The sequence below is a fragment of the Apium graveolens genome, chromosome 10 (assembly GCF_009905375.1).
Source record: "Apium graveolens cultivar Ventura chromosome 10, ASM990537v1, whole genome shotgun sequence".
Classification (NCBI taxonomy): Eukaryota; Viridiplantae; Streptophyta; class Magnoliopsida; order Apiales; family Apiaceae; genus Apium; species Apium graveolens.
The window spans coordinates 161,060,827-161,088,797 of NC_133656.1; the positions used below are offsets into that span (position 1 = coordinate 161,060,827).

General features: G+C 31.5%; 3 protein-coding genes across 3 annotated transcripts; all 3 read right to left on the reverse strand.

Moving 5' to 3' along the window:
• Positions 1 to 899: 899 nt before the first annotated feature.
• On the reverse strand, positions 900 to 5,112 carry LOC141690083 (ACT domain-containing protein ACR9). The gene is made up of 6 exons (XM_074494689.1): positions 4,852 to 5,112; positions 3,771 to 3,989; positions 3,584 to 3,689; positions 2,009 to 2,360; positions 1,525 to 1,809; positions 900 to 1,394 (listed from the first exon to the last, which is right to left on the reverse strand). The coding sequence occupies exons 1-6, from the start codon at positions 5,006 to 5,008 to the stop codon at positions 1,248 to 1,250; spliced, it is 1,266 nt and encodes a 421-aa protein (XP_074350790.1). The 5' UTR covers positions 5,009 to 5,112; the 3' UTR covers positions 900 to 1,247.
• Positions 5,113 to 13,459: 8,347 nt separating this feature from the next.
• On the reverse strand, positions 13,460 to 24,217 carry LOC141692629 (methionine--tRNA ligase, chloroplastic/mitochondrial). Its single transcript, XM_074497521.1, has 12 exons — positions 23,865 to 24,217; positions 22,958 to 23,101; positions 22,700 to 22,849; positions 22,209 to 22,376; positions 21,571 to 21,695; positions 20,914 to 21,007; positions 20,157 to 20,255; positions 17,076 to 17,256; positions 16,875 to 16,990; positions 14,645 to 14,800; positions 13,991 to 14,119; positions 13,460 to 13,898 (listed from the first exon to the last, which is right to left on the reverse strand). The coding sequence occupies exons 1-12, from the start codon at positions 24,162 to 24,164 to the stop codon at positions 13,728 to 13,730; spliced, it is 1,833 nt and encodes a 610-aa protein (XP_074353622.1). The 5' UTR covers positions 24,165 to 24,217; the 3' UTR covers positions 13,460 to 13,727.
• Positions 24,218 to 25,218: 1,001 nt separating this feature from the next.
• LOC141693968 (ATP synthase small subunit 6, mitochondrial-like) lies at positions 25,219 to 26,952 on the reverse strand. Its single transcript, XM_074499165.1, has 3 exons — positions 26,767 to 26,952; positions 26,633 to 26,675; positions 25,219 to 25,480 (listed from the first exon to the last, which is right to left on the reverse strand). The coding sequence occupies exons 1-3, from the start codon at positions 26,885 to 26,887 to the stop codon at positions 25,471 to 25,473; spliced, it is 174 nt and encodes a 57-aa protein (XP_074355266.1). The 5' UTR covers positions 26,888 to 26,952; the 3' UTR covers positions 25,219 to 25,470.
• Between the last annotated feature and the right edge of the window lie 1,019 nt (positions 26,953 to 27,971).

Below are 27,971 nucleotides of genomic sequence, written 5' to 3' on the forward strand. Positions count from 1 at the left end.
GAACACAAACAAGAATATATATATTTTGCTTAATGAGCTATATTAGAAACGTTGTGTGATTTGATAAAAATAGTACATATTGATAAACAATCAATTTGTATTTTATATACGTTAGACATTGTACAACATTTACAAATAAGAAAACAACTAAAAGCAACTCCAATAAACTCCTTGCATTTTTACTATAAATAATATAAATAAATGAGCTCCTAATTATTTAGAAGGCAAAATCAAGCAATTTCTTCAAAATACTCCTTAAACTCACTCTTTATCTATCTTTTTACTCATTGAAGTCATTTATGTTAAATAGACAGGTAAGAAAAATATAATATAATAATAGTTGAGAGGAGAGTATTCATTCCTTAAATGAGAAAGCATTCGAAACTCCTAATGTTATAGAGCGGGACAAAGAGTTTGTGGGAGAGAAATTTTATCTCCATTTTTTCAAATTTTGATTCAAGAGCCTATATAATGATAGTGTTGGAGTTGCTCTAATAATATGATAATTGCACCATGTATTAAAAACTCTTGCCATGAACGGGTTATTATGCTAGTTATACTAATACGGTAACTTAGCGTGCTTTTTTCCTTCCCTTCATCATTGTGAACTGTGGCAGGGTGAGGTAAGAAAACGAAAGTAAGTTGGCATAAATTCAGGCAAGAAAAAAAAAAGGATCAACTTGCATGAACATGTTAAGAATTGAAAAGAGGTCATCTAGTCCGGAGAGGGGACATTTGAATTGGGACGGGTATAATAATTGATAGACTGTCCACCTTTTTGCAAGTCATGTCAGGTGTTTCGAGCTCCGCCGCAAACTCAACTTCTTTTTTGATAATTTCACATGTCTCAACTCTCACCAAAGACTTGATCAGTTTTACCAGATTACTGTAATTGAATAGAAGCACAACAAACACAAGCCCACCAAATTCTACAAAAATGCTCTCTATATTTGTATACACAAAGCAAAAGCTTCTTTAAAACAAAGAAAGTCAACAAGGGAAAGGTAAAGTCTGCCATAACACTTTGGCTACCTCTCATTCATGAGATCCTTACAGTTAACTTCCGGTGCATCCAATTTGGCCGGCCAGCTTTTATCTTGCATCAGCAAGATACGACGGTTCCAGCCTGCCAGGCACATCGCTTCATGGCTAGTAAGTATCTCCGGTGCCATATAAGAGATACTGTCAATGCAGATATGCATTTTCTCAATAGGTAATGTAAACCCTTCAGTTTGCCAAACATTCTCTTACCAGCCCATCAGTGTTCTCCTTACTCTATCTGCGATCTCATTCTTTGCTCGTTTACTAGCTAACGGAAATTCGCAGCTTTCAATTAAGAGGAATCTGTAAACCTCCCACTGGCGATCTGTTGTTGAATGTCTTCCAATTTCGGCCTACAGGAAAAAGAGATACGGTTAATGCATACTTGGTTGTGAAAACTTCAGAGAGAACAAATTGCACTTCTAACTAAGATGCAGAATGTAAGTAAGAAAAACAAAGAAGTCCGAGAGTTAGACTACTCACCGAGAAGACACATATACCTAGCATCTTCAATGCATTTGTTACATCATAGAAAACACGAGGCCTTCCCTTTCCTGATAATTCAACTGGATTAGCAACCAAAAGTTCAGTGTCTGGACCTCGATTGGTGATGGTGACTCGCAATGGATGCAGCATCTCCTCCTTCAAACGAGAACATAAGGTATCCTGAAACTCACGATCCACAATCTTTCCTCCGTCTGATTTTTGAATGAACAAGTCCAGAGTACGGTAGCCCTTTACACTTGAAGGGACTCTTCCATAGGCAACCTAAAAAATACAAAGCTGTCATTAGCCAAATGACAAGTAACCAAAGCTAAACTTTAGCTGATGATCACTTGGGATCCCTACAAATAAAAACTCCCACAGGGAAAGAAAAATGTCCAACAATTAGCTTTTCCTGCATCTTAAGTTATGCAACTACAATACCAGGTGGAATCAAGTTACAAGAGAAATCAAGTTGATATACCTGAATATTGCAATCCTTTGCAGTTCTCAAAATATCATAGATAAGTCCCTTCTGATCAACACACTGTATTTGAAGCAAGGTATGTGCTGGGCTCAGATGATTATCAACTGTGATAGTGGCCTTCTTAACTTTAGTTATGTCAGCACTTAGGGCTTGTGAACAAGCTTCTCTATCAGAAAGCTCACAACAAAACAATTCTTCACAAACTGCCTTGGAAAGAGAAGATAAACCCAGCTGACTTTCGTACTCGGGACCTGCGAGTTCAAGTTCGCAGCTGATACAATCCTCTCCTATTTCATCATTGATATGTTCACAAGCGTCATCTCGTCTCTTTTTCGTGTGCAGCAAGTCCCTGATATAAAACATGTAATAGAGGTTAGAAAAAACTACTTTAAATGTCACTAGTCGTAACTCTCTGTTCTTCAGGATGATCGTAATGTTGATTAGATAGATGTGCATTAGAAAAGACATGTCAAAGCATTGCTTGCAAGAAAGAAAATGCCAAATCGGAAATCTTGACAAACTCGATCCAAATATAGCATAGCAGGACTATTACTAAACATACAGTACACAAGAATAACAACAAGTTCCAAATACTAAAAACATCGAATATATTCTCCTATTCAGTAGACAACAATGTTAGAGCATTATAAACTGAACAAATACATAACTCCACAAGAGTCATAAATTCTTTTCTTTGTTAATCCATTCAAAAGATATTAGAATCAATATTCTACTCCCTCCGTCCCAAAATGAACTTCCTATATTGACTTTCGGTACTGTTCACGGTAAGCGATTGACTACTAATTTACGTCTAATCTATAATATCAAACACAGTCATGAGTGATCTCGTTGGATTCGTATTTATCAGTACTTTAATACAGTGAAATTTTTATATTTAATACTAATACAAATTTAAAGATATTAACGATCAAAAGTGTGCATTGGCAAACGTGTCCAACACAAAGAGGAAACGTTTTTAGGGACGGAGGGAGTACCATCTAATCACTAGAAGATTACAGATTGTAGTTGTTTGGGATTATCAATTTACTTGATAAATGCAAACACCGATGTAGAGAAACTAAGGAAGTTCCTTTCACTACACGTCTGCCAAAATCATATCTAAAGGGAAAAAAACAATGCTGGATGATACTTACATGGCTTCCAATATCTTGGCTAAGTACTTTTGAAAATATGTAACGCGAACCTGACATCTTTACAATCTAATCCAATAGAAGGACTTGACTGACTCATGTTCCCAAGTACATATACTTCAGGTTCAGGATCATATAAGATAAACACAAGACCTAGAAAATGAACATAGCAAAGAGAAGTTCAAGTACATTGGAGGAAAAGAAGACCAAATGAACTCACAGAGGATCATGTCAGACGGTGATCATATCAAAAGGAGCCACTTGTACATTCCCATTACGAATGAAACCATGATTATCCCAAAACAACATAGAAATAGAAATCCGCCACAAAGGTTAATTATGTATCCCAACTGGGAATTATATTTTAAGGAAAAAAATCTATAGGCATTTTGTTACTCAAATAATCTTTTCATCAACTTACATGTCATCTGTAATTAAGAAAAGATCCAAGACTTTGCCGTCTGGGGTCGTCATCACTTTTACTCTTTGAATCAACAACTCAAGCTCAGACAGCACTTTCGTAACATCTACACGAACACAGAAACATGTCAGAATACATATTAGATTATCTTAAAAAAGCTAACAAGGAGAAAGATGTTGGTAATTACCATGTAATAAACCTTTACGATCCAGCGAGAAGACCTTCAAAAGATACAACGGAGGTGGTTGAGAACTGTTGCTCGATTGATTCAAATAAAACTTTGGCAAACACGAAGGACAGGCAGATAAAAGCCGGTTTTTCAAGCTCTCCCAATCAACTTTCAACGAGATAGGGCGCGGAACAACCCACAATACGACGTAACACCATTTCCCATCAGTAGAAAAATCTGCCATCATAAATAACTTTACACATTAATGACAAAAACATCATTTAAAACAGCGAAACGCCAAATAGGCAGCGGGGTTTGCAAAACGTCAACCAAAATCATCAATTTTAGCAAAATCCAAGTCTCCCGCAAAAGAGTGCCCAAACAAAAGCATCCAACTAACGAATCAATTTCAGCTCAAGCGAAAAAGAACAAAAATCTACTCTTTCCACAAAACAGCATTTCACATGGTAAAGCTCGGACAATCAACCGTACAAAGAATTCCACTCAATTTAACCGTATGACCGTCTCAAACTTCAAATAAGCTCGAGCTTCATTTCAAAAAAACACAACTCATAACCAACACAATTAGATAAGAGATAAAACCTGTCCATAACTACACAACTCACATCAATTCACGCAGTAAAGCTCAGACAATTAACCGTACAAAGAATTCCACTCAATTAAACATACAACCGACAACTTCTTCATATACAACGTAAAAAAGCTAGAGCTTCATTTCAACAAACACAACTCATAACAAACATAATTACATACGAGAACAAACATATCCATAACTACACAACTCAAAGCATTTCACATAGTAAAGCTCGGACAATTAACCGTTCCACTCAATTAACCGTGCAACCGACTTAATAAACTTCTTCATACACAACATAAATAAGCTAGAGCTGCGTTTCATAAATCACAGCTCATAACAAACACATTTACACCGCAATTAAACCTATCCATAACCACACACAACACACAATAATTACATAAAACACGTAAACGAGCAACAAACAAAATGGAACAGAGGATAAAAATGAAACTATTTTTTTTCAAAAAGAAAAACAGAAGAAATAAAATAATAAAATTGTACCGCCACGGGTGATAAAGAGGCCAAATTCGAGGACAATTCGAGCGAGGTCACAGCCAAGTCCGGCTTTATCGGGGCAATTAACTGTTATAACGGTTGTATCTGTGGAGCTTTTTTCTTTCTCGATTAAAACGATGTCGTCCCAGCACGGAATCGCCATTGCGGGGGTTTGTAAAACGACGGCGTATGGGGGTTCAGGTGAAATCGAGCCTCATGTTTTTGTGTTTTTCTATCCTGCTGTGTTTATATATGAAATGATTGTGGGGAAATGAATATGATGGTGTTTATGAAAGAGAATTGTTGTCTGTTGAGTGTGGGACCCACTGCTGGGCGATGTCCGCGTAAGTGGACAGACATACAACACGTGACCATTTACATTCAGCCGGCTCACTTCGATTGCACTTCTTTCCCCCCACACAATTTTTGTTTGTGTAATTTTTCTTAATAAAAATATGTATTCCCAGCTGTCGCGTAATAATTATTGAAGGTGAAACTTAGATCTACAATAAGAGTTCTCTAAATAGTTAATTAAATTTCTCAATTTATTATTATATATATTAATATTTTACTTTCGTTCAATTTTAGAAAAAAAATAAATTAAATTTTTAAATTTAATATAAATTTATATAAATTTGTAGTAACATTAGGTGTTGTATGACCCATCAATTATATTTTAAATCACATTTTTAACACACGGGCACACAAAATAATTATGAAAAAAAATAATATTTTATATATTTATAAACTATGTTCATTTTACTGGCTAAAGATTACGTTATCTCTTAGTAATGGATCTACATTTATATTTTTATTTTACTTTATCACCTAAACTAACTAATATATCATTTCTTTCTCAAGTGATATTACTTACTTTTTTAAAATGTATGGTAGAAAATGAATATATATGTGTGTGTATATATATATATATAATAGAACATATATGATCAAGTTAATATATGATATATATATATATATGTTTGATTGCGTACTTACACGTCACAACACAACATGAAAGAATGCCATCAATTGAAATGAATAATTTTAAAAAGGATTATGTAACGAATGCAATCAAGAAGCGCCTAGATTGTCCTAAAATTAGTATTTTCTAATATTTAATGAGTGAGGGGGAAGAGTTATTACGTCAAAAATAAAAAATTAAGAATACTTAATTCAAATAACAATAAATTAGACGTAAACAAACTACTATATTCTACAATAACTCAAACAATTATAAACATTTGTGCATTAACCTCCATAGATCGTCCTAAACAATAGCAAATAATAGTTGTTTCGGCTTAATGTCAAATATCAAATAACACGTCGTACATCAATGCCACCACACCCCAAAAAGTACTTCTCATGGACAATTAAATCATCCATTTACCGAGCGACAGCATGAATATACAGTTAACAACGGAAATTAAAATAACATCAATTTGAATAATTTAGAGAATGCACGTACATAGCACGGGTTATAAAGTTAGTTTTGTATAAATTTGGCTAAATAATCAAACGTGAAAATTAAATTTATAATAAGAGGTTGTCTAAATAGTTGTTAAATTTGTCAAATCATCATATACATTTATATTTTATTTTCACTCAATTTTATATAAATTTGGCAACATCTAATTATAATAATTAGAGACTCTTAAAAGTTACATATGTGATATCTAAATTAAATTGGAAATGTCACATAAGTTTAAAAAAAAATTGATATTGCCAGTTTCTACGAGCGGTTGATAATTGCTATATTGATGCTTTTCACCTATATGACATTATTACACTTATATACGTTTATCACTCACTATTTTATCTTACACGAAGTTCAAGAGTTTTCAAGAAAATGGACTTTCTATTGGTTACATGACATGTGCAATTCATGCAGGGCTTCGTTAAATTGAGGTCGGTAGAAAATTATTATTTAAAAAATGTAAATATATATATTTTTTTTCATTTTTCATCATATATAATTACAAATATTAATTATCAAATTAAAAATAAAATTACATATGTTTTTATTTAAAAAATCATTAAAATTTGATGAAATAGTTTAAAGTAATTTTACAGTAGAATCATTGTAAAACCACATTTATTCCAAATTATTTCACAGTAGAATCAAATTTAAAATCTTTTTTTTTGAAATTTCAATTGTTAAATATTTTATTATATTTAAATATAATTATTATTCTACTTTAATAACGAACTTGATAAATTCTTTAATAAATTTAAGGGTTCTCTAAAGTTCTCTGTATAAGAGGGTTCTTTCTTGAAAAATGGCAAGATATGTATATATTATCACCCACTAATTTTATTTTATTTTTATCGTATGTAACCCGCAGTCGCTACCCTTCGGGTGCGCACTAGGTAAATCCTACGGGCTCACGCAAAACCGCATTTAAGCGACAGACTCTGCCTCAGGAGACATAATCATAAATTCTCCTCCCGTGGGATTCGAACATGTGACCAAAAAAATAATTATCTTCTCTTTAACCAACTGAGTCAACCGTTGCGGGCTCACCCACTAATTTTGTGCCGTGTTTGTTGAAGTTGCTAAGAATGCCTAATTTTATATTAATATGATTGAGTTTACACGAATTTATTTTTAAATCACTCTTAAAACACCTTGTACTAATAAATTTTTTTGACTATAGTTAAATCTCGATAAGTTAATAATTGATAAAATAATAATCTCGTTAAAATATATTTTTTTTCGGTCTCAATATAATGAATAAAGTTTATTTTTACTTCCGATAAAATAATAAACTCGTTAAAGTAATTTTTTTTCTTGATTCCGACCATAATACTCTAAAAAGATTTAATTGTACTTATATATTATCAATCTGTCCTTCCCATGGGGATAACTTCAAACAGCATGAAACTCTCATTACCAGCATTTAAAAGAAAAACTCCCGTTCTCTTATTCTTTGTTAGAGCATTAAAAATTATAATAAAATTTCAAACTGTCATGTACAAAACTTTGAGATATTTGTTAAGACTGAATTCTACCGATAGGGATGATGATTAAATATGGAGGTAATAGTTAGAGAAAAGGTGGGTAAATTATCTAATTATTGTGAAGAGTTGTAAATTTTTGTCCTTTATTGACCAAACTGCATTTCATTTTCATGTCACTTCGATTCATGCATGTGATCAGTTTTTGCGAAATGTTTTTGTACCACATGTTGAGAAAGTGTCCTTTTAAATTAGGATTGGGGAGGCGTCATGTTTTTTGGATATTTTCTTGAATGTTTGATTTTAGCCTATATCGTTTTTATAAATGTTGTAGCTTAATTTAAGAAAAAACATAACCTATCTTTGAAATAAATATTGAATTAAAAATAAATTAAAACAGGCAATTTGTACTTTTTTAACATTTATATCTATTGTTTTGATGTTTTTTCAAAGTTTACAGTTATTAAAATAGTATAGCATATGTACAACTTAAATGTACTCCCGGTATATATATGCCATCAATGAACACATTATTGTTGTATAATTAAATGAATATCTGTGTATTTAGAGATTTATATTTATATAGAAACAGAACCGCTGAACACATGAGAAGAATACAATTATGTCCACCAATTATATATAAAAAAAAAGGATTAAAATGATGAGTAACAACAACCAACACTACTCCCTCCCTCCTACTTGTCCAATACCAATGATTTTGATTTAGACAATTTCAACCCACCGCGTATCCACCATGTGAAACATTTTCATATGTAAAATGCTAGCCCTGTCCATGTTATGTACCCAGAACCCATTAAACATTTAGCTATGGTTTCAAGTTGGTGATATGTTTATAAAATCATTACATACCAAACCTATCTAGTAAATCTCACATAAAGCAGAATTTGATCCGGGATGTACGCAGGTTTTTAACCTCATCTAAAACAATTAAAATTCCCTTTCCGGGAAAGACCTCCCAATCCATGCACCATTCCTGAAACGAAGTTGTATACCATTTGATCGTAGTTTTGGTTTATTTGCACAAAAAAAGGGCTTAAAGGAAAAACATAGGAGGAGGATGTTAGATGACAAGGTATGCAGAGTCAGAACCAAGTCAATATTTGTTTGTTTATGTTAGTTGTCTCTCTACTTCACTTAAAATAAAATCAAAACAAAATAACTGGTCCCCCTTGGCCCTGGAATCTTGATGGGGGATTGAAAATTAGACAACTTGTTTTCATCATTTGCAAGCCGTTGAATGTATCACAACTTGCCCTTTTTACTATAGTTTTCTGTCACTTGCTACTATTTTGTTGCTATTTCACACCAATCAAATCATTATCAAAATCTGTGTCTTTTTCGCATTTAAAAAATGAGTAAAACAGTGGAATTAATTAATATTATATATATAAAGTGGGTTCGGAAAGAAATGGGGGATGTAGTTATCTTCCATATTATAAAAAAATTTACTATTTTTGTAAATTTTTGAAATATAAATAATTAAAAATGATATTTAAAAAGTAAAGTGTAAATAAATGGGAAGAATTTTTTTTGCTGTGTGTTTTGATATAGGAAGCGAACTTTGCTCTGTAATAATAGCATGAGATCGTTTGAATCAAATGAATCAAACCCCAAATGAAAACAAAGTGCTAATACATTTTAAATAATTTTTTTGACAAATATAACTTATATATATAAATCAGTAATTGTTTAAAAAAAATTCAAAATATTAATATATGTTTCAAAAAGAATTTGGGACGAGCGAAAATCGAAAAAATATTTGAGATGACAGAATATAAATTTTTAACCAATATAGTTATGGTGCTCAAACTTCGTTCATATTAAAGTATACAAAATTGAAAATGAAAATTCAACTCATCTTGCTTTTACACCTGCATCCGGCTGTTTGTTGGCAACTGCAACTTTTATTTTACATAGAAGATAACATTATTGCACCTAAAATATGGCGAGATGCAACCGATCTAGAATAATAATCAATAATTTTATATAAAATATATAAGGTGGGGTTGTCCGTACCTGTATTTTCCTAAATTATTGGATTTAATTACAATTTTTCCCATTCCACTGTGTGACAATCATGAACACAACAAGACTGGCCTCCCTAATTAACCAACTTGATGCATACATGATAAACATTGTATATTAAATTATTAATAGGCTAAGAAGAAAAAAGATTGATGTATATATTACACATACATTAATGTTAGATACTATGAAACATCTGGGTTGCACATCCTGGCCTTTAAGTTAAACCCGATCAGGTATTTTCAGTATCTACAAAAAATCAATATTAATTGATTTTATCCACTCTATAACTCTCTTATAAATATTTCAAGAATAAGGGTAAATTTAGTGTTACTTTTATCTGAAGTAATTTAGGGGGCGTTTGATACAAGGTATTCAACAAAGGGAAAGGGAAAGAATTTGAGTGATTCCTTTTGTTAATGTTTGTTTAGTGAAAACAATCATTCCCTTTCCCCTTTTTTAGTTGTAGGTTTACCCTTTATTCCTCAAACTCCATTCTCCACCTCTCACTAGGTATTTGAACACCCTTTACCACTTTTATTTTCTTATTTCAATTATAATTTAAATCTTGGACCAAAAATATACATGAGTATGCAAAATTAATTTTAAAAATTAAAAATATTTATAATTTAGTTTTTATAAATTAAAAATAATTTTGATATAAATTTATATGTTAATTTATTAAAAAAGTTAATGGTGCTATTAAATAATTAAATTTATCTATTTATTATAATGTTAATATATTATACTGTTATAATATAAATATATTTGACTATATTGAGATTGTTTAATATTAAAAAATAAAAAATAAATGTAATCATGTAAATTTTCATTCCGTTTCCGGATCTGAACCAAACACTTAAAACAATTCTGGGTCTTTACTTTCCTTTCTCCTCCTTTGCCATTCTCGATTTCATTCCGTTTCCGCGAGATGAACCAAACGCCCCCTTAAGTTTTACAGATTAGTTGGAGGAACTTTTTAAAGGAATAATTTGAAGTTGGATTTGAGAGACCGAGAATTTTTAAAAGAACAATTTGAAGTGGAATTTGAGAGGTTGTTATAGCACATTATGATATGAAGTATGATCGTCCTTCCAAAAAATAAAATAAAGTCCATTTATATAATTTAGAAACATAATTTTATGTTGAGTTTTTTGTTAAGTGAATTTATTTCACATTTTCGACAACTTTTTTTTTAAAATAAAAAAACAATTGAAATTGTAAGTTCCATTAATTGGGGTTATTCCTTTCAGCAGACGTCTAATATACTGAGCATTCTTTTTTTCTCAATTCAGATTGTTTGATTCAATAATATCTGGACAATTGGATTTTTTCTGAAGTGCGGAACGAGTGAGCTTCTAAATTTTCAGTGAACCACTCAAATTATACTTATGTCACTTTGTTTATTTTAATTCTCATGTAGTAATTTTATATTTTGTTATTTAATATTATTCATCTTTTATGAAAAAAATAATCTTCTTGTCCTCCTAGTTGTATGCAAACACATATAGCGGAATCTCCTAGTTGTATGCAAACGGAATCTGTTTTGTGACTAAAAAAGTTTGTAAAATTTTAAATTTCATGTTTATATTTAGAAAATGAAAGTCTAATTTAAATTACTCTTGAATGAATCAAAAATAATTACATATATAATTATTTAAATTAAAATAGAAAAAGACGTAAACTTTATTTGAAGTTTATATATATATAGGGATGTAAATACATAGAGTACTTTTTATATATAGATAAACTGTTATTTAAAGAATATAAATATATAATTTATTTCATTTTTTATCATATACAATTACAAATTTTAATCACAAAATTAATGATGAAATTGCACAATTTTTTTATTTAAAAATTATTGTAATTTGATGAATTTGTTTAAAATGATTTTGTAGTAAAATCACAATAAAATCACAGCTATCCAAATTTATTTCACAATAGAATCAAATCCAATTTTTTTTTCAAATTTCAATTGTTAAACTTTTTATTATATTTAAGTATATAATTATTATTCTACATTAGCAATAAATTTGATGAAATTATATAATAGAATCAAGGTTTTTATGGTTCTATATATAAAAGGGTTATCTCTTAAAAAAACACACAAACACACACAAATATATATATATATATATTTAAAAAATATTTTCATTTTTAATATGTAGTATTATCTTAAGATTATTAGTGATTGTACTTATTTACGGCCTAATTTTTAAAGTTGCCTAATTATTACAAAATGATAAATTTTTAACTTATCAAAAAAAAAATATTTATATATATTTTAATTTAAACAACTTCAATAAAAAGAATTATTTAACATTATCAACCACTCAACCACAAATAAATTAATGTTGTCATTCAGAAATTTAAATAATTTTATCAAACAATCTTATTCATTACCGTTCAGATTATTACTGATCCAAAAATTTTAACTATTCAGAAAGTTCGGTTAAGATTTAACAAATGAGCCCTTACTGTATTAAATTGATGTCTTAACATATTTGATGTATTATAAGACTATATTAAATTGTTCCAGGGATATATATATATATATAGGGATATATATATAGACAAATTATCCCCAACCAATTTGGTTGGAATGCACCATCCACAATATTTCATTGCAGGCTTCCGCAATGTTTCATTGCGGCAGTTGTATCTCATCCAACGATGGTCGGGGAACAGCTCTCATATATATATAATAAAGTTCTATATATATATATAAGAAGTATGATTATTTGAATTTGTCATCGTAATATTTCAGAATGCATGTCAAATTTGTCACCGTAATATTTCAGAACACATGTCAAAGTACGTGAATTATCAGTTGATAATAAAAGTTAATTGTACAATAAACAAATACACCAATAAGTTATGAATTTTTTGAAGGATTATGACACTTTGTTAAAATATCTAAATTACTTGCATTTGGATCCATGTCTGAAATGTATTGAATTCGCATTCAGCAGGAAATGGTTTTCTGATTAATACTCAAAATTTGACACGAATTGTTGATATAAATTCGAATCTAGACAAGTGCAAATCAAATTTATGAGAATATGGGGGAATACGGACTGCTGACACGCTCCAATTGACATGGCAATCCTTCCAGGAAACTGACAAACTTCAACGGCATCCTCGTACTGAGCATACAAGTTAAAGTGTGATGTATGTTTAAGCACTTATGTTCCTCTTCATCTATTCGAAGGTAAACCTAATTTTTTACGCGACACGAAAATTTAGTATTTTTATTTATATTTTTAGTACACACAAAAATACACGGTCGGGATTTACTTTAGGTTTTGTGTTTAACCTTCAAGTACATGACACGACACGAAGTATACAATATAAATAAATATTATAATTAAATTTTAATATTTTTTATAAATATATGTAGAATTATAATAAATATATGCATATTTATTTTTAAAATATTAATTTCATTATATTGTATTGGATTGAGATCTAAATATATAATTTTCATATATTATATATTTTTTAACCTAAAAATCTTATATTTTAATTTATATTAATATTAAATTTAATATATATTAATATTCAATTAACACGACATACACGACACAAAACGAAAGTACACAAACACGAATGTACACGAGCGATAAACACGTCGGTTTTGTGTTTGGCATTTAAGTACACGAAACACGAAAATATACGACACGAACGAATTGTCAGGTCTATTCAAATCTAACAAATACACGGTTTGCGCAATCTGTGCATAAAAATTGACATAAGGTCTCTCTTGCATTGACACGAAACATTTGCATTTCTGAAAACATCACCTCTTTTCCTAACCTAAAAGATATTAATAGATTCCTGAGACAACTTAAAGAGTAGTATGGGTAGAACCTAGATTTCTAAGCCTCTGCAACTGCCTGGACTTTAGGTATCTTTGTTTTCTTCTTACTTACTTTCTTCGCCACCTCAGGCACATCTTCCTCTTCCTTCTGCACTTCTATCCTAGCAAATACAGGTCGTGGTTGAGCCATGACTTGACCACTCTTCATTCCACCCCACTTGGTTTCATTCTGAAATCGGAGATCAAGCGAAAAAGTTTAAATACACAATGATAGTTTAGATACTGGAATGAAATATAGAAAGCTGAGCGAGAGAAAAATACCCAGGTGGCAGCATTAAATTGCTCCTCCGTGTAGCCAAGCTGTTCATATATTCTCAAACATAAGCTTGGTGTGATAGGAGACAAAGCAATTGCTATAATTCTCATTGCTTCCAGTATCATGACAAGGTCCTGATTTAAAAAACAAATAATGTAAAAGATAATAGTTTCATATTAGAATATGGAGACAATATTCAAGACATATCTTACGATTAGCAGACAAGAAACAGCAACTACAAAAGGTTACAACTGGATGGTGTCCTGGTGCTAGCTATTTTATTTGATTGACTTCTTTGTGGATAGGTGGATTTTAAATCTTTATTTTTCAAACGTGCATTTAACGTTTAGTTTAGAGTTTGCAATATCTAACTTCCTCGTATATTATCTATCAGGCAATTATAATTATCATAACCGCAAGAGAAAACTAACTGAGGTGTCTAGTGCTGACAACTTCGTGAGTACAATACAATCCACACATATATTACAGATGGTTACTGAAGCAAAATTGCTTTTATTGCTTGTGATAATAATGCAATTTTGAGTATTTCCAACCAATGACCAGGGCTAATTACTACGAGTAGCTATTTAGAATACAATAATCTTTTCACATTCAAGGAACCAATTATAAGATTCAAGATAGGGTTGACGAGACCAAACCTTAGTAGCAGCTTCAAAAGCATCGCCTCCTTGTTTAAGAAGAGACCATGGTGCTCGTTCATTGATATACAAATTCCCAGCATTACCAATATCAAGTACAGCCTCACAAGCTGATGATATTGCTAAGTTTTCATATTGTGTTCGTGCCTTTGCCACCTAGAAGAATGGAATTTTAAATAACTTGAATACAAGTTCAAACCTTGAAGGAAGCATATTATAGCGCAAAGGCACAGAGACCTACTTATCCATATAAAAAAATTAAATGCTAGAAGAGATTAAATCTGAAGCAAACAAAATTTGCTCCCCCTTCTAATTGTACAATGCATCACATCTTATCTCAAAGCCTATCATGAGATAACTTAGGTAAATCCATGTGTGGACAATCATCTGATTACTATATTTAATTCTGGGTGCCAGCCTGATAGAAATCTATCTATACTATCTATCTATACTATTATATTAAACAAGAAACATTGAAAGTTTGGCTGGTAGTCCTTTGGTCACTCAATCTAGAGACGTTAGATATTTAAGATTCATTTGATTAGAACCGTCAGATATAATCCTAAAAATTTTTGTATAAGGGGATGCAAGGTTCGAATCTCACCAAAAACATATTAAACTTATATAATCCCAAAATTTTTTATATAGTTCAAGGTTCGAATCACATCAACAACATTTTAAAATTATAATTTACAATATATAATGATAAATACAACCGTGCATCGCATGGGTGATATACTAGTATATAAGAAAGACTATAATCAGGAATTTCCTTTTAGTTGTATCAGACATAGAGAAGCTGTTAAAATTAGCAAGCTACAAAATCCATGAATAATCAGGTATAATTGATCCTCCGACATCCTCATCACTGAAGTGAAACATTAAGTTTTGACCAATATGGCCTATTAATTTTGTGATATGATATAATAAAAACAACTTAATAATTTATTCTCAATAATAAACTCTGATCAATCACAATAATGAAATCCTATATATAATAATCGACTTTCCTAAATAAACTTCAACTCCAAAATATATTATCAATGATAATGGATAACTAAATCTATTCTATAATATTCTAATTATATGGATTCCAAAGACTATAGAGTAACATTGCTCCCATATTGATTGTTTGGGCTTTTTAAAGGCCCGTCATGCATCATTTAGTAGAGCACATAATGGAGTGACTTATAATGGTTGTTCTTGTTCAAGAATCAAAAGAAGCATTCCATTGTTCTGCTCTTTGCAAATATTTATTATTTAGTTGTAGATAATTACTAAAGGTATTATTGGCAATTCTATTTCCATGTAGGTGTCTACATCCTTATATTTGAAGATGTAGCATCTCATTACTTTCAGATTATAGAACAAACTGATACAAAGATTAATTAATGTGTATTAAGCTTCGAACCTAAACTATTCATTCGCATTACCTCTTTATCCAATAATAAACTTACTGACCAGTGAAGGGCACAGGAAAAGAAAACAACTAAATGCACAAAAGAGAACTTTTGATATTTACATTAAAATCTTGACTATGGCATTATCAAAATTCAAAGGTTCCAGATGACCAAGTACAGAACTACATAAAATGCAAACTAAAACCGAACCCTGAATTGTTAAAAAAGGAAACGTGCTGCAGACCACACGCACGAGCAATAGTCTAAGAAAGTAAAGGTTCGCCTACGTTTGCAAGAGAATTTCTATACTGCTTGATATTTAACTTGGCAGTAGTTAATTCAAAGGAATCCTGAGTAAATTACATAAAAATTTAAGTTTGTGAGTTTTTCTTTTAAGCTCATCTTGAGTTTTAGTCCCACACAAGAAAACAAATTTTAGCAAACATTGCTGAACATAAGGTTTGCCACTCAATATAAATTAGTGATTAGTCTTAGAGCTCCAATAAATAATGAATGTCCAGTAGAAGTGTGAAGAGCACATAGGATACAGAGAATACTTTATATTAATTAGTAAAAAAAAAGAGAATACTTTATATACTCTGCAACCCACATTTTGGTGAGTCCAGGGATCCAGAATGTTCAATAATAAATTATAGGGTAGTTGACACAATTTCAATGTATGCATAAGGAGCACACCTACCAAAGCTCTGTTCTTCAAGTTTAGAATGCATAGTGCATCAAACCTAAAATGTCATCAGTGATATTTGAGGTTTTTCAGCAAAAAGTGTTGCAGCATAATATTTCATAAAAAAATTGATATAAACAAATACCAGATCCTCCACAGATTCCTTGAATGCATTTCCTTCAGCTGCAACAGCTGAATCAACAGGTAAAGTTGAATTACAATTCTTTTTTATAAGTCCAAGTGTACGATTAAGAAGGTTTCCTGCACAATTCAAATACCACAATTGCTTAACATCTGCTTCAAATGGTGCTCTATTTATCATTAAGTGATAAGAAAATAAACATACCAATTGTATTTGCAAGATTTGCATTAATAATATTGATAAATCGTTCTTCTGAATAGTCTCCATCATTCCCCAATTCAACCTCCCTTAAGAAAAAGTACCTGACTGCATCGGACTCAAATCTATCCACTAGACATTTTGGATCAATCGTATTCCCCAAAGACTTCCCCATCTTCATACCATCCTAAAATTGAAAAAATAAAAAGCATTGCTGCATGAAATAAATTAGGCACATGAGAATTATTGAATTAGGTGCTCACTTCCATGCTTCATGTAAGTCGTAAGTTAACAAAATTCTATTCAATTAGTATGAATAACAAATATGCACATATTAATCTTCAAACGTATAGTTATCGCAAAAATCTTGAAATTATATGACATTAACAGAGGCAAGAAACAAAGTTTTTAAATCAAATTCGAGCAAATTGCCAAAAACTTTTTACAAAAATACTTATCCAAAATTAATCCAGCATGATTTTTTATATTGTCTTTTTTGAGATAAATACTACCGCAATATTCATAATTTTAATGCATGGTAGACACTGATTATAAATCCGGACAGCAAAGGTAATGCTCTTGTGAATTAGGTTCATTTGAACAGTTTCGAAAGGCATTTAGTTTTACGTGTGACTGTGATTTTGTGTACCTATACACATCAAACTAAACGCATCGGACTCAAATCTATCCACTAGACATTTTGGATCAATCGTATTCCCCAAAGACTTCCCCATCTTCATACCATCCTAAAATTGAAAAAATAAAAAGCATTGCTGCATGAAATAAATTAGGCACATGAGAATTATTGAATTAGGTGCTCACTTCCATGCTTCATGTAAGTCGTAAGTTAACAAAATTCTATTCAATTAGTATGAATAACAAATATGCACATATTAATCTTCAAACGTATAGTTATCGCAAAAATCTTGAAATTATATGACATTAACAGAGGCAAGAAACAAAGTTTTTTAATCAAAGTCGAGCAAATTGCCAAAAACTTTTTACAAAAATACTTATCCAAAATTAATCCAGCATGATTTTTTATATTGTCTTTTTTGAGATAAATACTACCGCAATATTCATAATTTTAATGCATGGTAGACACTGATTATAAATCCGGACAGCAAAGGTAATGCTCTTGTGAATTAGGTTCATTTGAACAGTTTCGAAAGGCATTTAGTTTTACGTGTGACTGTGATTTTGTGTACCTATACACATCAAACTAAACATGGCTCCATGGATATAAAATTAAATCACCCAGAAAAAATAATTAAGAAGATAATTTTAAAGAATTACATATACTGATATATAGTAAGTCCAATACCTCCCGAGGCTTGAAAGTCTCTTACCAACGCACAAGTACAAAGTCAAGAATTCAGTTTACTAGTAAAAAAGAGAGCATAAATGTGATATATATATGCTGAGAACATAAATGTGTATATTATATATATATATATAAATGCTTGTGAGCGTGCATAGAGAGCGACGGGAAACACTCCAAACAGGAAATTTTTATCTGCTGAATATTTAAGATCACATCTGCAGAAGAGATCTTGGATTTGAGTTGGGTACTAAACATTTATCTTCTTATGAATTGTTGCAGTAGAAAAACCATATATCAAATTTTGTGCACTGTGCAACTGGATAGTAATTCAGACATTTAATTGTGATGTATTATAATGGCTTTAGAGTCATATTGACATTGTTGTCTATATGATAGTACCTTGATACGGATGAAAATATAACTGTGATGGGTAAACAAATGTGTAGTAGGTATGTACACATGTTCCATACTAGATCAAGAATTTTAGACAATTTTCTTGATGTTCATAACTGTGATGAAGTGAGAGGATGCATCATACACGTTGAAATCCTTACACAAGATATAGTATAGGTATCACACATGGTTCATACTTCATACTATGTTGATCAACATTGCGTTGTCTTAGGTCAGGTGTAAGCACAAATTCTAAAGATGCAGCAACAACATTGCTTTTCAAAATATATTTTTTGAATGTTGCAGTCTTCTAGCATTCACAATATATTACTATATTAAACTATATCACTGATACATAATATTTTATCAGAGTAGAAAAACAGCCTTCTGGAGGGTATACCATGTATTCAATGCCCTGGATTTTGTTGGATTTTTATAAATAAATGATAACTGATAAAAGATATTCTAAAAGAGTAAACTAAAACAGAACTATTTTATTATCTGAAGCCATACTTCATTTTAAAATACATTATAATTCACCTCTTTATATAGGTGTACATTTAACCAATACACCTAATAAATAGGTAACCCTAACCTTATCTATAATTCAAAAACTACATTATCTAATAAATATTTAAACTCTATTTCTAACAACCTAATCAAAATCAATCCAAAAAATAATTCAAATAATTTTGAATTATTATTTCCAACACTCCCTCTTAATTCAAAATTTTTAAAATTACTTGACCAGTGATGTACTTCCCATCACCTCTACTATTGTTGCAGAGCACTTCTCTCCACAATTTCATTCGGGAGCCCTTCTCTCCACAGTTTCATTCGGGAGCCCTTCTCTCCACAGTTTCATTCAGGAGCCCTTCTCTCCACAGTTTCTTTATGGTGCACATAATCACCAATAACTCAAAAAAAAATATTTTTTTTGAAGCCCTGAGACACACATCTCATTTTTCATGAATCTCTAGCAATACTACCATCTGTTTTCTTCCATTTCTTCATTTGTTCGCAGCAATTTTTTGACGCCCAGTTACTCAATCGAACATAGCTCGGATACCATGTTGGATTTTTATACATAAATGATAACTGATAAAAGATATTCTAAAAGAGTAAACTAAAACAGAACTATTTTATTATCTGAAGCCATACTTCTTTTTAAAATACATTATAATTCACCTCTTTATATAGGTGTACATTTAACCAATACACCTAATAAATAGGTAACCCTAACCTTATCTATAATTCAAAAACTACATTATCTAATAAATATTTAAACTCTATTTCTAACAACCTAATCAAAATCAATCCAAAAAACAATTCAAATAATTTTGAATTATTATTTCCAACAGATTTTATACCTTTGTCAAAAAACCATGGCCAAACACCATCTTTGGAAGGTCTAGTCCAGCAGACATTAGCATTGCTGGCCAATAAACTGCATGAAACCGTAATATATCCTGCATAGGTGCCACAGACAATAATTGTTATAATTTAAATTTTGACAAGAACTCAAATTGAACATAATTTTATAATTAGAACGTAAAAATGGAAGTCCGGAACAATCGGCTGTCACAATCTACGCATTTAGAGTAGCAAAGACACAACAGATTAGTCATTTCTGAAACCGTGACATGGTAATTAAAAATAGTGTTATTTGCACTTTGCATCCCAGTACTTTCATTAAATACTATTTTAGTAACAGAAGTTTGACCAGTTTTAGATGAGGTCTTCAAAAATTACTTAAATAAATCAGGTCTTCCATGGAATTAATAATATGCTACAAAAAAGGAGGTGTTAGTTTGTCAAGGACCATTTTTAGATATTGAATTGTATAAGGTCCACTAGTGAAATTTCAAAACAACTTTCTTTTTTGTCAGGAAATCTCAAAACAACTTTAAAACCATTGTAGCTCCTCAGTTCTTCGAATTTAATCTGAATTTTGCCGTATACAACTAAGATTCATGTGACAGCTAATAAGTTTATTTAAGTATCAAACAGGGTACAATAACCTTGCTTAAACTTTACAATGCTGTAATGCTATTAGTATTCCCGGACATATACATTAAAGAATCTGGGAATAGAGGGTTAATGTTGAAAAGATAGGATCAAGTATACCTTGCCAATCAAGTGCAATGATGCAGGCCAACCAGAGGAAATTGCAGACTGTAAATCAGAATGTTCCTTGTCCTCTGATAGTGCAGAAATATAACTGCAACAGGAACATATGGTAATGACAAAGAATGGGGATAGAAGACAGAGGGGGCAGGCAGTGTGAATTTATAACTTTCAATCACTGAAGTAACAGTACAGAACCAAGAACCTTTTTAGGTTTTATTTTATGACAGATTCTGTGGGATTTGGGAAGAGGGCGCAACTAGCTTATATTAGGCTTTTTAATGTCAAATTCTAATAATTTGGGAAGAAGGTACAACATTTTAAAATTTTAATTTCAAATATATCAGTCAACTGCCCCGTCTTCACTCTTATATATGAAAGCTAAAATATTGAGACACCAAAACATGATTAGGTTTACGATTGTTCAAGTCAACAAGATCTCTCTATAAACCTTTTTTTCCATAGAACTGCCTTTATGATTTACATTAGCACATTAGTGACCATTTTAGACTTATACAAGAAATAGAAATACGAATTAGTACAAGGAGAGAACATACCCGAGTTTCAAAAGATATAAAAAAAATACAGATTTCATATATGGGATTACATGAAGAAAGTGATCTTCATTAGAAAAGCACAGACTCACGAAGAACTTACCCAAGTAAGGCATCAAACCAGACATATATAGTTTGATCAGTGTCACTGGGAACAGTGATTCCCCAATCTACTGCTGCCCGAGAAATGGAGAAATCTCTTAAGCCACCTTTAATCCAACCTTCCACCTACAATTGTATTACCATATTCAGAAAGAAGCTAGCTTACTAGTCGTCAGACTGTAAAAGATAAAGGAAATGACATGGCCAGTGCATCTAATAATTCACACACTGACAAGTGCGCGCGCCGCACAAACACCCAGGGACGGAGGTAGGGGTGGTGTGCTGGACTGGATGCCCCCTTAAATCCCGTCATTTATTCATTATTAGTATAAAGACATAACATACTAAAATGTTTGCATCTTCAAAATATGTGAAAATTGAATAATAATAATAATAATAATAATAATAATAATAATAATAATAATAATAATAATAAAAGTAATAGTTTCTAGATTCTTTTATTAATAAATTATGTATAAAAATTATAAAAATTTGATAAATATATTTTTAAAAATTTCGCCACAGTGATTTACAAATCCGAGCTCCGTCCCTGCACACCCACAAGGAGTAGGGGTCTAGGATGAAGCATTAGAAATTATTATACATTAGTTGGTCTGACAAGAGAGCCGATGACTTTACCTCATGCAGGCGATAGGATGGCTGTACGAAGCCTGGATTTTTCTCTAGTGTCTCTTCCAATCGTTTTTGATACTTTGACAAAGCAAAAAAGTAGTTATCTTCCTTCCTGCTAACACATGGCTTTAGGTGCATGGGGCAACAGTTGTTATCCAGTAACTCTTTTTCATCCTAAACATGGTATACTGCTTGTTAGACCACTCAAACTATCCAATGTAAGTGGAGGCCACCTAGATTTTTCTAATAAATGTTCCAGCATAAGTAACCAATTTTTAAACTATAATTTAAATTAATCTGAAGGAAAAAAGCAGAGTTCTCAAAGATAAGAATTTAAAGAACTCAAGAGATCAATGCAAATTCTATTGTGATATTCTATGTTGAAAATTATTGTATACCGGCTTTTCTTTAATGTTATTAGACAAAACGTAGTTTGGTTTGTCTCACAACTTATATGTCCAAATCAAAATTAAAATCATTGTACATTATGGTATCACCTTGTACTCCTCACAGTTGACACAATAGAGGCCTTCATAATCCGCCCGGTATATGTCACCACTCGCAAGAACCTTGGAGTAAAATTCTTTCACTATAGCTTCATGCTTCGACTCGGTTGTTCGAATAAACTTATCATAAGCTATGTCTAACTGTAATAACATCCATGGAAGAGATATCAAGAGTAATTTTACAGCAAATAAGTTTAAACATCAAAATTGTTATTTACCAAGAAAGGAACTGTTTATAAAGAAGATTACATCTTTCCATAGCTCCTTGTACGCTTGGGAAACGACATCACAGTGTTCACTTGGACTGGAACCGCTGGCAGCAGCAGCAGTGGCGATCTTTTCCCCATGCTCGTCTGTGCCGGTGATGAATATAACTTTTTTTCCTAGAAGCCTCTTCCAAATACATAATCAAGAAAGCATCCATCTCAAAACTATATAAAATTAATATAGTAAATGTGCATCTAATGTTTCACAAAAAGGAGTCAAGTAAATTAGGTATGTGAACATCTATGCATCAAATTCAGTGCAACTGTATGGAGCTAAAGCATGGTATCATATCATTTGCATCATAAATTAAAACTCACTACCTTAAAAGCTTAAAGACTCTCCTCATTTTTCAGGCGGAGATCCTATTTGCAGATTAATGACTGACGGGCTTTTCTAGTTTATTAAATATTCTGTATATAACTACCATCGTAAGAGCTTCCAACTTTCCAAGTGAATTCTACTAACAAGAACCAGCATACTTAGTTGCATTATACTACCATTTTAAATCAACAAAGAAAATCCACTTATCTTGTAATTATAAAGTCTAATACTTTCCCATCAACAAAAACATGATAATACCGCAACAAAAACATGATAATACCTCTCTCTCTCTCTCTCTCTCTCTCTCTCCCCCTCCCTCCCTCTCTCCATCCTTCTCCCTCTATCTCACACACAAAATGACATTTCCCTCCCTTTCTCTCTCTCTCACTCCCCCCCCCCGCCTTCTTCTCCCTCTCTCTCACACACACAATGACAACATATACCTCTCTCTCCCTCCCTCTCTCTCTCTCTCTCTCTCTCTCTCTCTCTCTCTCTCTCTTCACACACACACACATGAAAGATAATAAAAGATTACAGGAACGGCATAAACATAAAAATGAGGTAATACCTGAAAGCGAGCAATAGCATCAGCAGCAATAGTAGTATAAGCACTGCCCATATGAGGAGGAGCATTCACATAGTACAAAGGAGTAGTCAGCACAAAAGGAGGCTCTGACCTCATTTCTTTTTGAAGCCCATTACTAGCAGCACAATTGCAATACAAAGCTGTTCTTGGCAAGCGTTTTGGACCAAAAGTAATGCCATTTTTCACTCCAAAATTAATGGAGCTGTGGAATAAAGATGAAGAAGAAGGAGATAAGAACAATAACCCATTTCTTTGTACGGAGAAATGGACTCTCCCGGCCATTGTTTAACAAGTTTTTTATCTCTTATTTCTTCTGGGTTTATGGATATATATATAAGTATACTTCTATATGCAACTGGATAGGGAAACTGAATTTGATAAGAAATTTATGTAATGAACCGGTATAAACCAGGATAGGAAATTCATAAAGTTAAACAACAAGTTTAACAAAAAAAAATACAAATTTAACATTGTTTAAGAAATATAATTTTGTATTCTAATTTACATTTTAATAAGTATTTTATTTTTTTTGTCAGGTTAATAAGTATTTTATTAGACAGTTTATTATTAGAAATCTAAATACTTTAGTAAATTAATTTAGTAAATTAATTTGGACTTGCAGATTATTTTTTGAGTTTCAATTGCTCTAGTCAAACAAGCCTTTATATCCGCAAATATTAAAAAATATATTTTTTTTTCTTCTGATTCTGAATTTAGAATTTTTTTGATGAAATTGTTGTTATTGCCAAATGATACCTAGGTCACTTCTTTAATGCCTATGTTCAATTTTTTGTGAACTTAATATAACTTTGACATTTTGTTAACAAGAACAAAAGTAAACGGATGGAGAGAGTTTAAAGAGATTGATTTTTTGTGTTCGATGCAACAAGAAAATATATTATGGAACTTATAATTAAGGACGTGAAAGATGTGTTTAGATCAGATAAATAATTTGCATCGAGTTTAAACCAGAAATTAAAAAAAAAATGTGTCAATCCACTTCATATAGCAATTCATGGCTTATGAAAATAAAATTTAAAGTACATCCAACCTATGAATTATGAAATGAAGTACACTTAAATCGCTTTTGAAAATGACTAAATCTGATGCACAACTTGTAAGATCCGAAGCATGCTTCATAAATGAGAATCTGTTCTCATAAATCTCGGGATGAGTAAGGATCGAACCCAGTACCTGGACAACAGATGATAAACTCTTACTTACTTGAGCTATCCAACACTCAAATGAGAATTAGTTTCTCATCTATTTGACGAATATATTCTATGACCTCTGTAATAGACAATGGAGCATAGATGAACTACAAATGGCAAGAAACTTGTAAGAAAACATAGTACTTGTTATTTATTAGGAAATTTTCTGATAGTATGATCAGGCAATGTGATTGACCCAGAAAACCTGCCTATCTCAAAGTTTTTCCAAGAAATTGACAACGGGGAAATAACAAATCTAGACTACTGAAACAGAAGCTCAAGTACTATATCAAATCATTTTATGAAATACAATGGGGCAATAAAGAAAGAAAATGATCCTCCCCAAGGACTGCGCCTATCACCACAGAACAAAGGCATCAAGTTGACCTGGAAAAAAAAATAACAAAAATATTAGAAAACCATCAATTACTTTGTACTTGAAACCCAGAAAGTCATGTAACTAGGGTCCAGGAATGAGAGCAAGGCAAAAATAAGATGGCAGGCAAAAAGATGTGTTAGAGGCACTAGAAATCTCAGTAGAATATCGTTAAAAACATATTAATGATAAATCCTATTTATTTGAGTTGTGACAGTATAGAGATCATACACTTTCAACACAAACACTTGACTATAATGACCATAGAAACGAGATATTAGCAGCCATACAAGTCAAGAAGTAAATTTAGCCACCACATGTGAGCATGTACAAAATAAGGTGGACTACACAAACTAGACAATAATAAACAATTAGTGAAGAAAATTTAGAAACTTGGCTTTACAAGTACCACAGTGTATCCTTCTGGCCAATACAAAATGATAGAGATCTACATGATTATGGTAAACATAGAGATATCCCTAGTCATTACGGAAATAATGTGTGTGATGGTACCAGTCGACTAGAAAAACAAATCAGCCCATTTTACACTTGTAAAGTACACTAAAACAAGTTTCATCTTCTAAAGAACTTCAGTGTTGCAAAAGTACAAAGCTGACATACTCAAGAAGTTAATTATGCAAAGGGTCGAATAAGAACTAGTTCAGTTCTTCCAAGAACAACTTATGTTCTTTATAATAATCAGTCTGTGTTATGTAAAATTTGTATTCAAAATTTCCCAAAATATAATAATTATCATACATATGGCTTTGGCTAAAGGCTCAAAGGTCAAAGATAAATTAGATCAATAAAATGCGATCATTCATGTGACCGGATTTTTCTGATAAAAGAATAGTCCCACATTCACACCAGTCTATTCATTATTCCTAATGATCGAATAGCCAAATTGACAGGTCTTGTAACCCACAATTAAAACTGTTTGCTTAATGAACTACATCGGTTCAATTTAACATACAGATTTTCCCCATTTCATTTTGATAACGATTAGCCCTATATAAACACTAAATATATGGTGAACGTGTGTATGTGCAGATTTAACAGTCAACAATCTACAGCATCATAACATCAATTAGCTAATCTAGGGTTTTAACTTAATAAAATGAAATTAAAAAATATAAGTAAATAAATTAAAATAAATATCATACTTCTTATGCCTCTGAACAAAAGGAGAATTCTTAGCATCTTCATCTGCAAAAAAAATCAAAAACAAATTAAATACTAAATCAAAAAATAAAATTTTAAAAATATAGATACAGAAGAGGATGTAAGTATAGATTACCGGTAAGACCGAGAGAAAACTTGGTGATAATAGTGCCAGTGATGGCGAAACCAACAAGAAAAGGCCAGTTACGGTTCCACTCTCTCTTGAAAAACACGGGCCATGGATCGAATTTCCTCATCTCTCTCTCTCTCTCTCAATCTCTCTCTGAGTCGATTGAAATGAAATGAACTTGTTTCGGGTTAGGGCCAGTCAGTGAGTCGGCTTTGTACACGCTTTTTGGGCTTTTTCTGCATTTTGGCCCAAGCTAGGCCCGTTCCAGTTCGGGTGGTGGCCCTAAATGTCACATGGGGTTAAAAATGACCCTAAATGTCACTTTAAAACGGTACATCGTGTACCGTTTATGCAAATCACCTAAAATAGAATTTCGTGTAATGTTTTGACATTTTAAATTTTTTTTATACGTAAAACGGAAGATAAAGTGCCGTTTTGGTACAAACGTTTTGGTACAAAACGCTATATGATGTACCGTTTTGAGTCAAAACGCTACTTCAACATCCGTTTTGCACATTATAAAAAAATTAAAAAATAAATAAAGTACCAAAACGGAACACTAAGTTCCGTTTTGCATTAAAAATACAAAACGAAAGACGAAATACCGTTATGAAGTGACATTTTGGGCCATTATTTTCAAAAGTGACATTTTGGACCATTTCACACTAAAAAATGACATTTTGGTCCATTGTTCTTTTTGGAGTAGATAATATAACAAAAAATAAATACTTTTATTTGGTTTATGTATTTTATTGGATTTATTTCCTTAGTAAGGTCATTAAAAAAATTCAAACACTTGCGCATATTATTTTATCCTCCAACCATTTTTAGTAAAAATCGGATGTCAGGACAAATTGGTTTAGGTATTGATTATGATTATTCTATAAATGAGGGATTAATTGAATCTAAAATCGAATATATTTCAATTTTAATAATACTTGATAACTTAGCCTTATTTATTAAACAATTTTTAAACAATTATCAATTTTTTTAACACTGCTCCCGGCCTTTTTATTTGATTAGTTTTCAACTTTTCATCATTGTCGAGGATTGTATATCACAATTTATTTTGGGTACGACATGAAAATCTCATTTTAAAATATCATATTGGTATGAAAAAAAGTTGTACAAATAATAAACTCTCAAAAGCAATCAAAGTGTCAAAGTGTAAGATGATGTGATATGATAATTTATTTGATTTTCTCTCCATG

Excerpts from the sequence above, each read along its gene's own strand:
- LOC141690083 (XM_074494689.1), bottom strand. The coding sequence starts at position 5,008 with ATGGCGATTCCGTGCTGGGACGACATCGTTTTAATCGAGAAAGAAAAA. Across the intron at positions 2,361-3,583 it reads TTCTTAATTACAGATGACAT|GGACTTGCTGCACACGAAAA; the intron begins GTAAGTTGATGA and ends GTTTTATATCAG. Across the intron at positions 1,395-1,524 it reads TAGGTATATGTGTCTTCTCG|GCCGAAATTGGAAGACATTC; the intron begins GTGAGTAGTCTA and ends TTTTTCCTGTAG.
- LOC141692629 (XM_074497521.1), bottom strand. The coding sequence starts at position 24,164 with ATGGCCGGGAGAGTCCATTTCTCCGTACAAAGAAATGGGTTATTGTTC. Across the intron at positions 17,257-20,156 it reads GCCATGGTTTTTTGACAAAG|GATGGTATGAAGATGGGGAA; the intron begins GTATAAAATCTG and ends TTTCAATTTTAG. Across the intron at positions 16,991-17,075 it reads AAATCTTGCAAATACAATTG|GAAACCTTCTTAATCGTACA; the intron begins GTATGTTTATTT and ends TGAATTGTGCAG.
- LOC141693968 (XM_074499165.1), bottom strand. The coding sequence starts at position 26,887 with ATGAGGAAATTCGATCCATGGCCCGTGTTTTTCAAGAGAGAGTGGAAC. Across the intron at positions 26,676-26,766 it reads GTTTTCTCTCGGTCTTACCG|ATGAAGATGCTAAGAATTCT; the intron begins GTAATCTATACT and ends TTTTTTTTGCAG.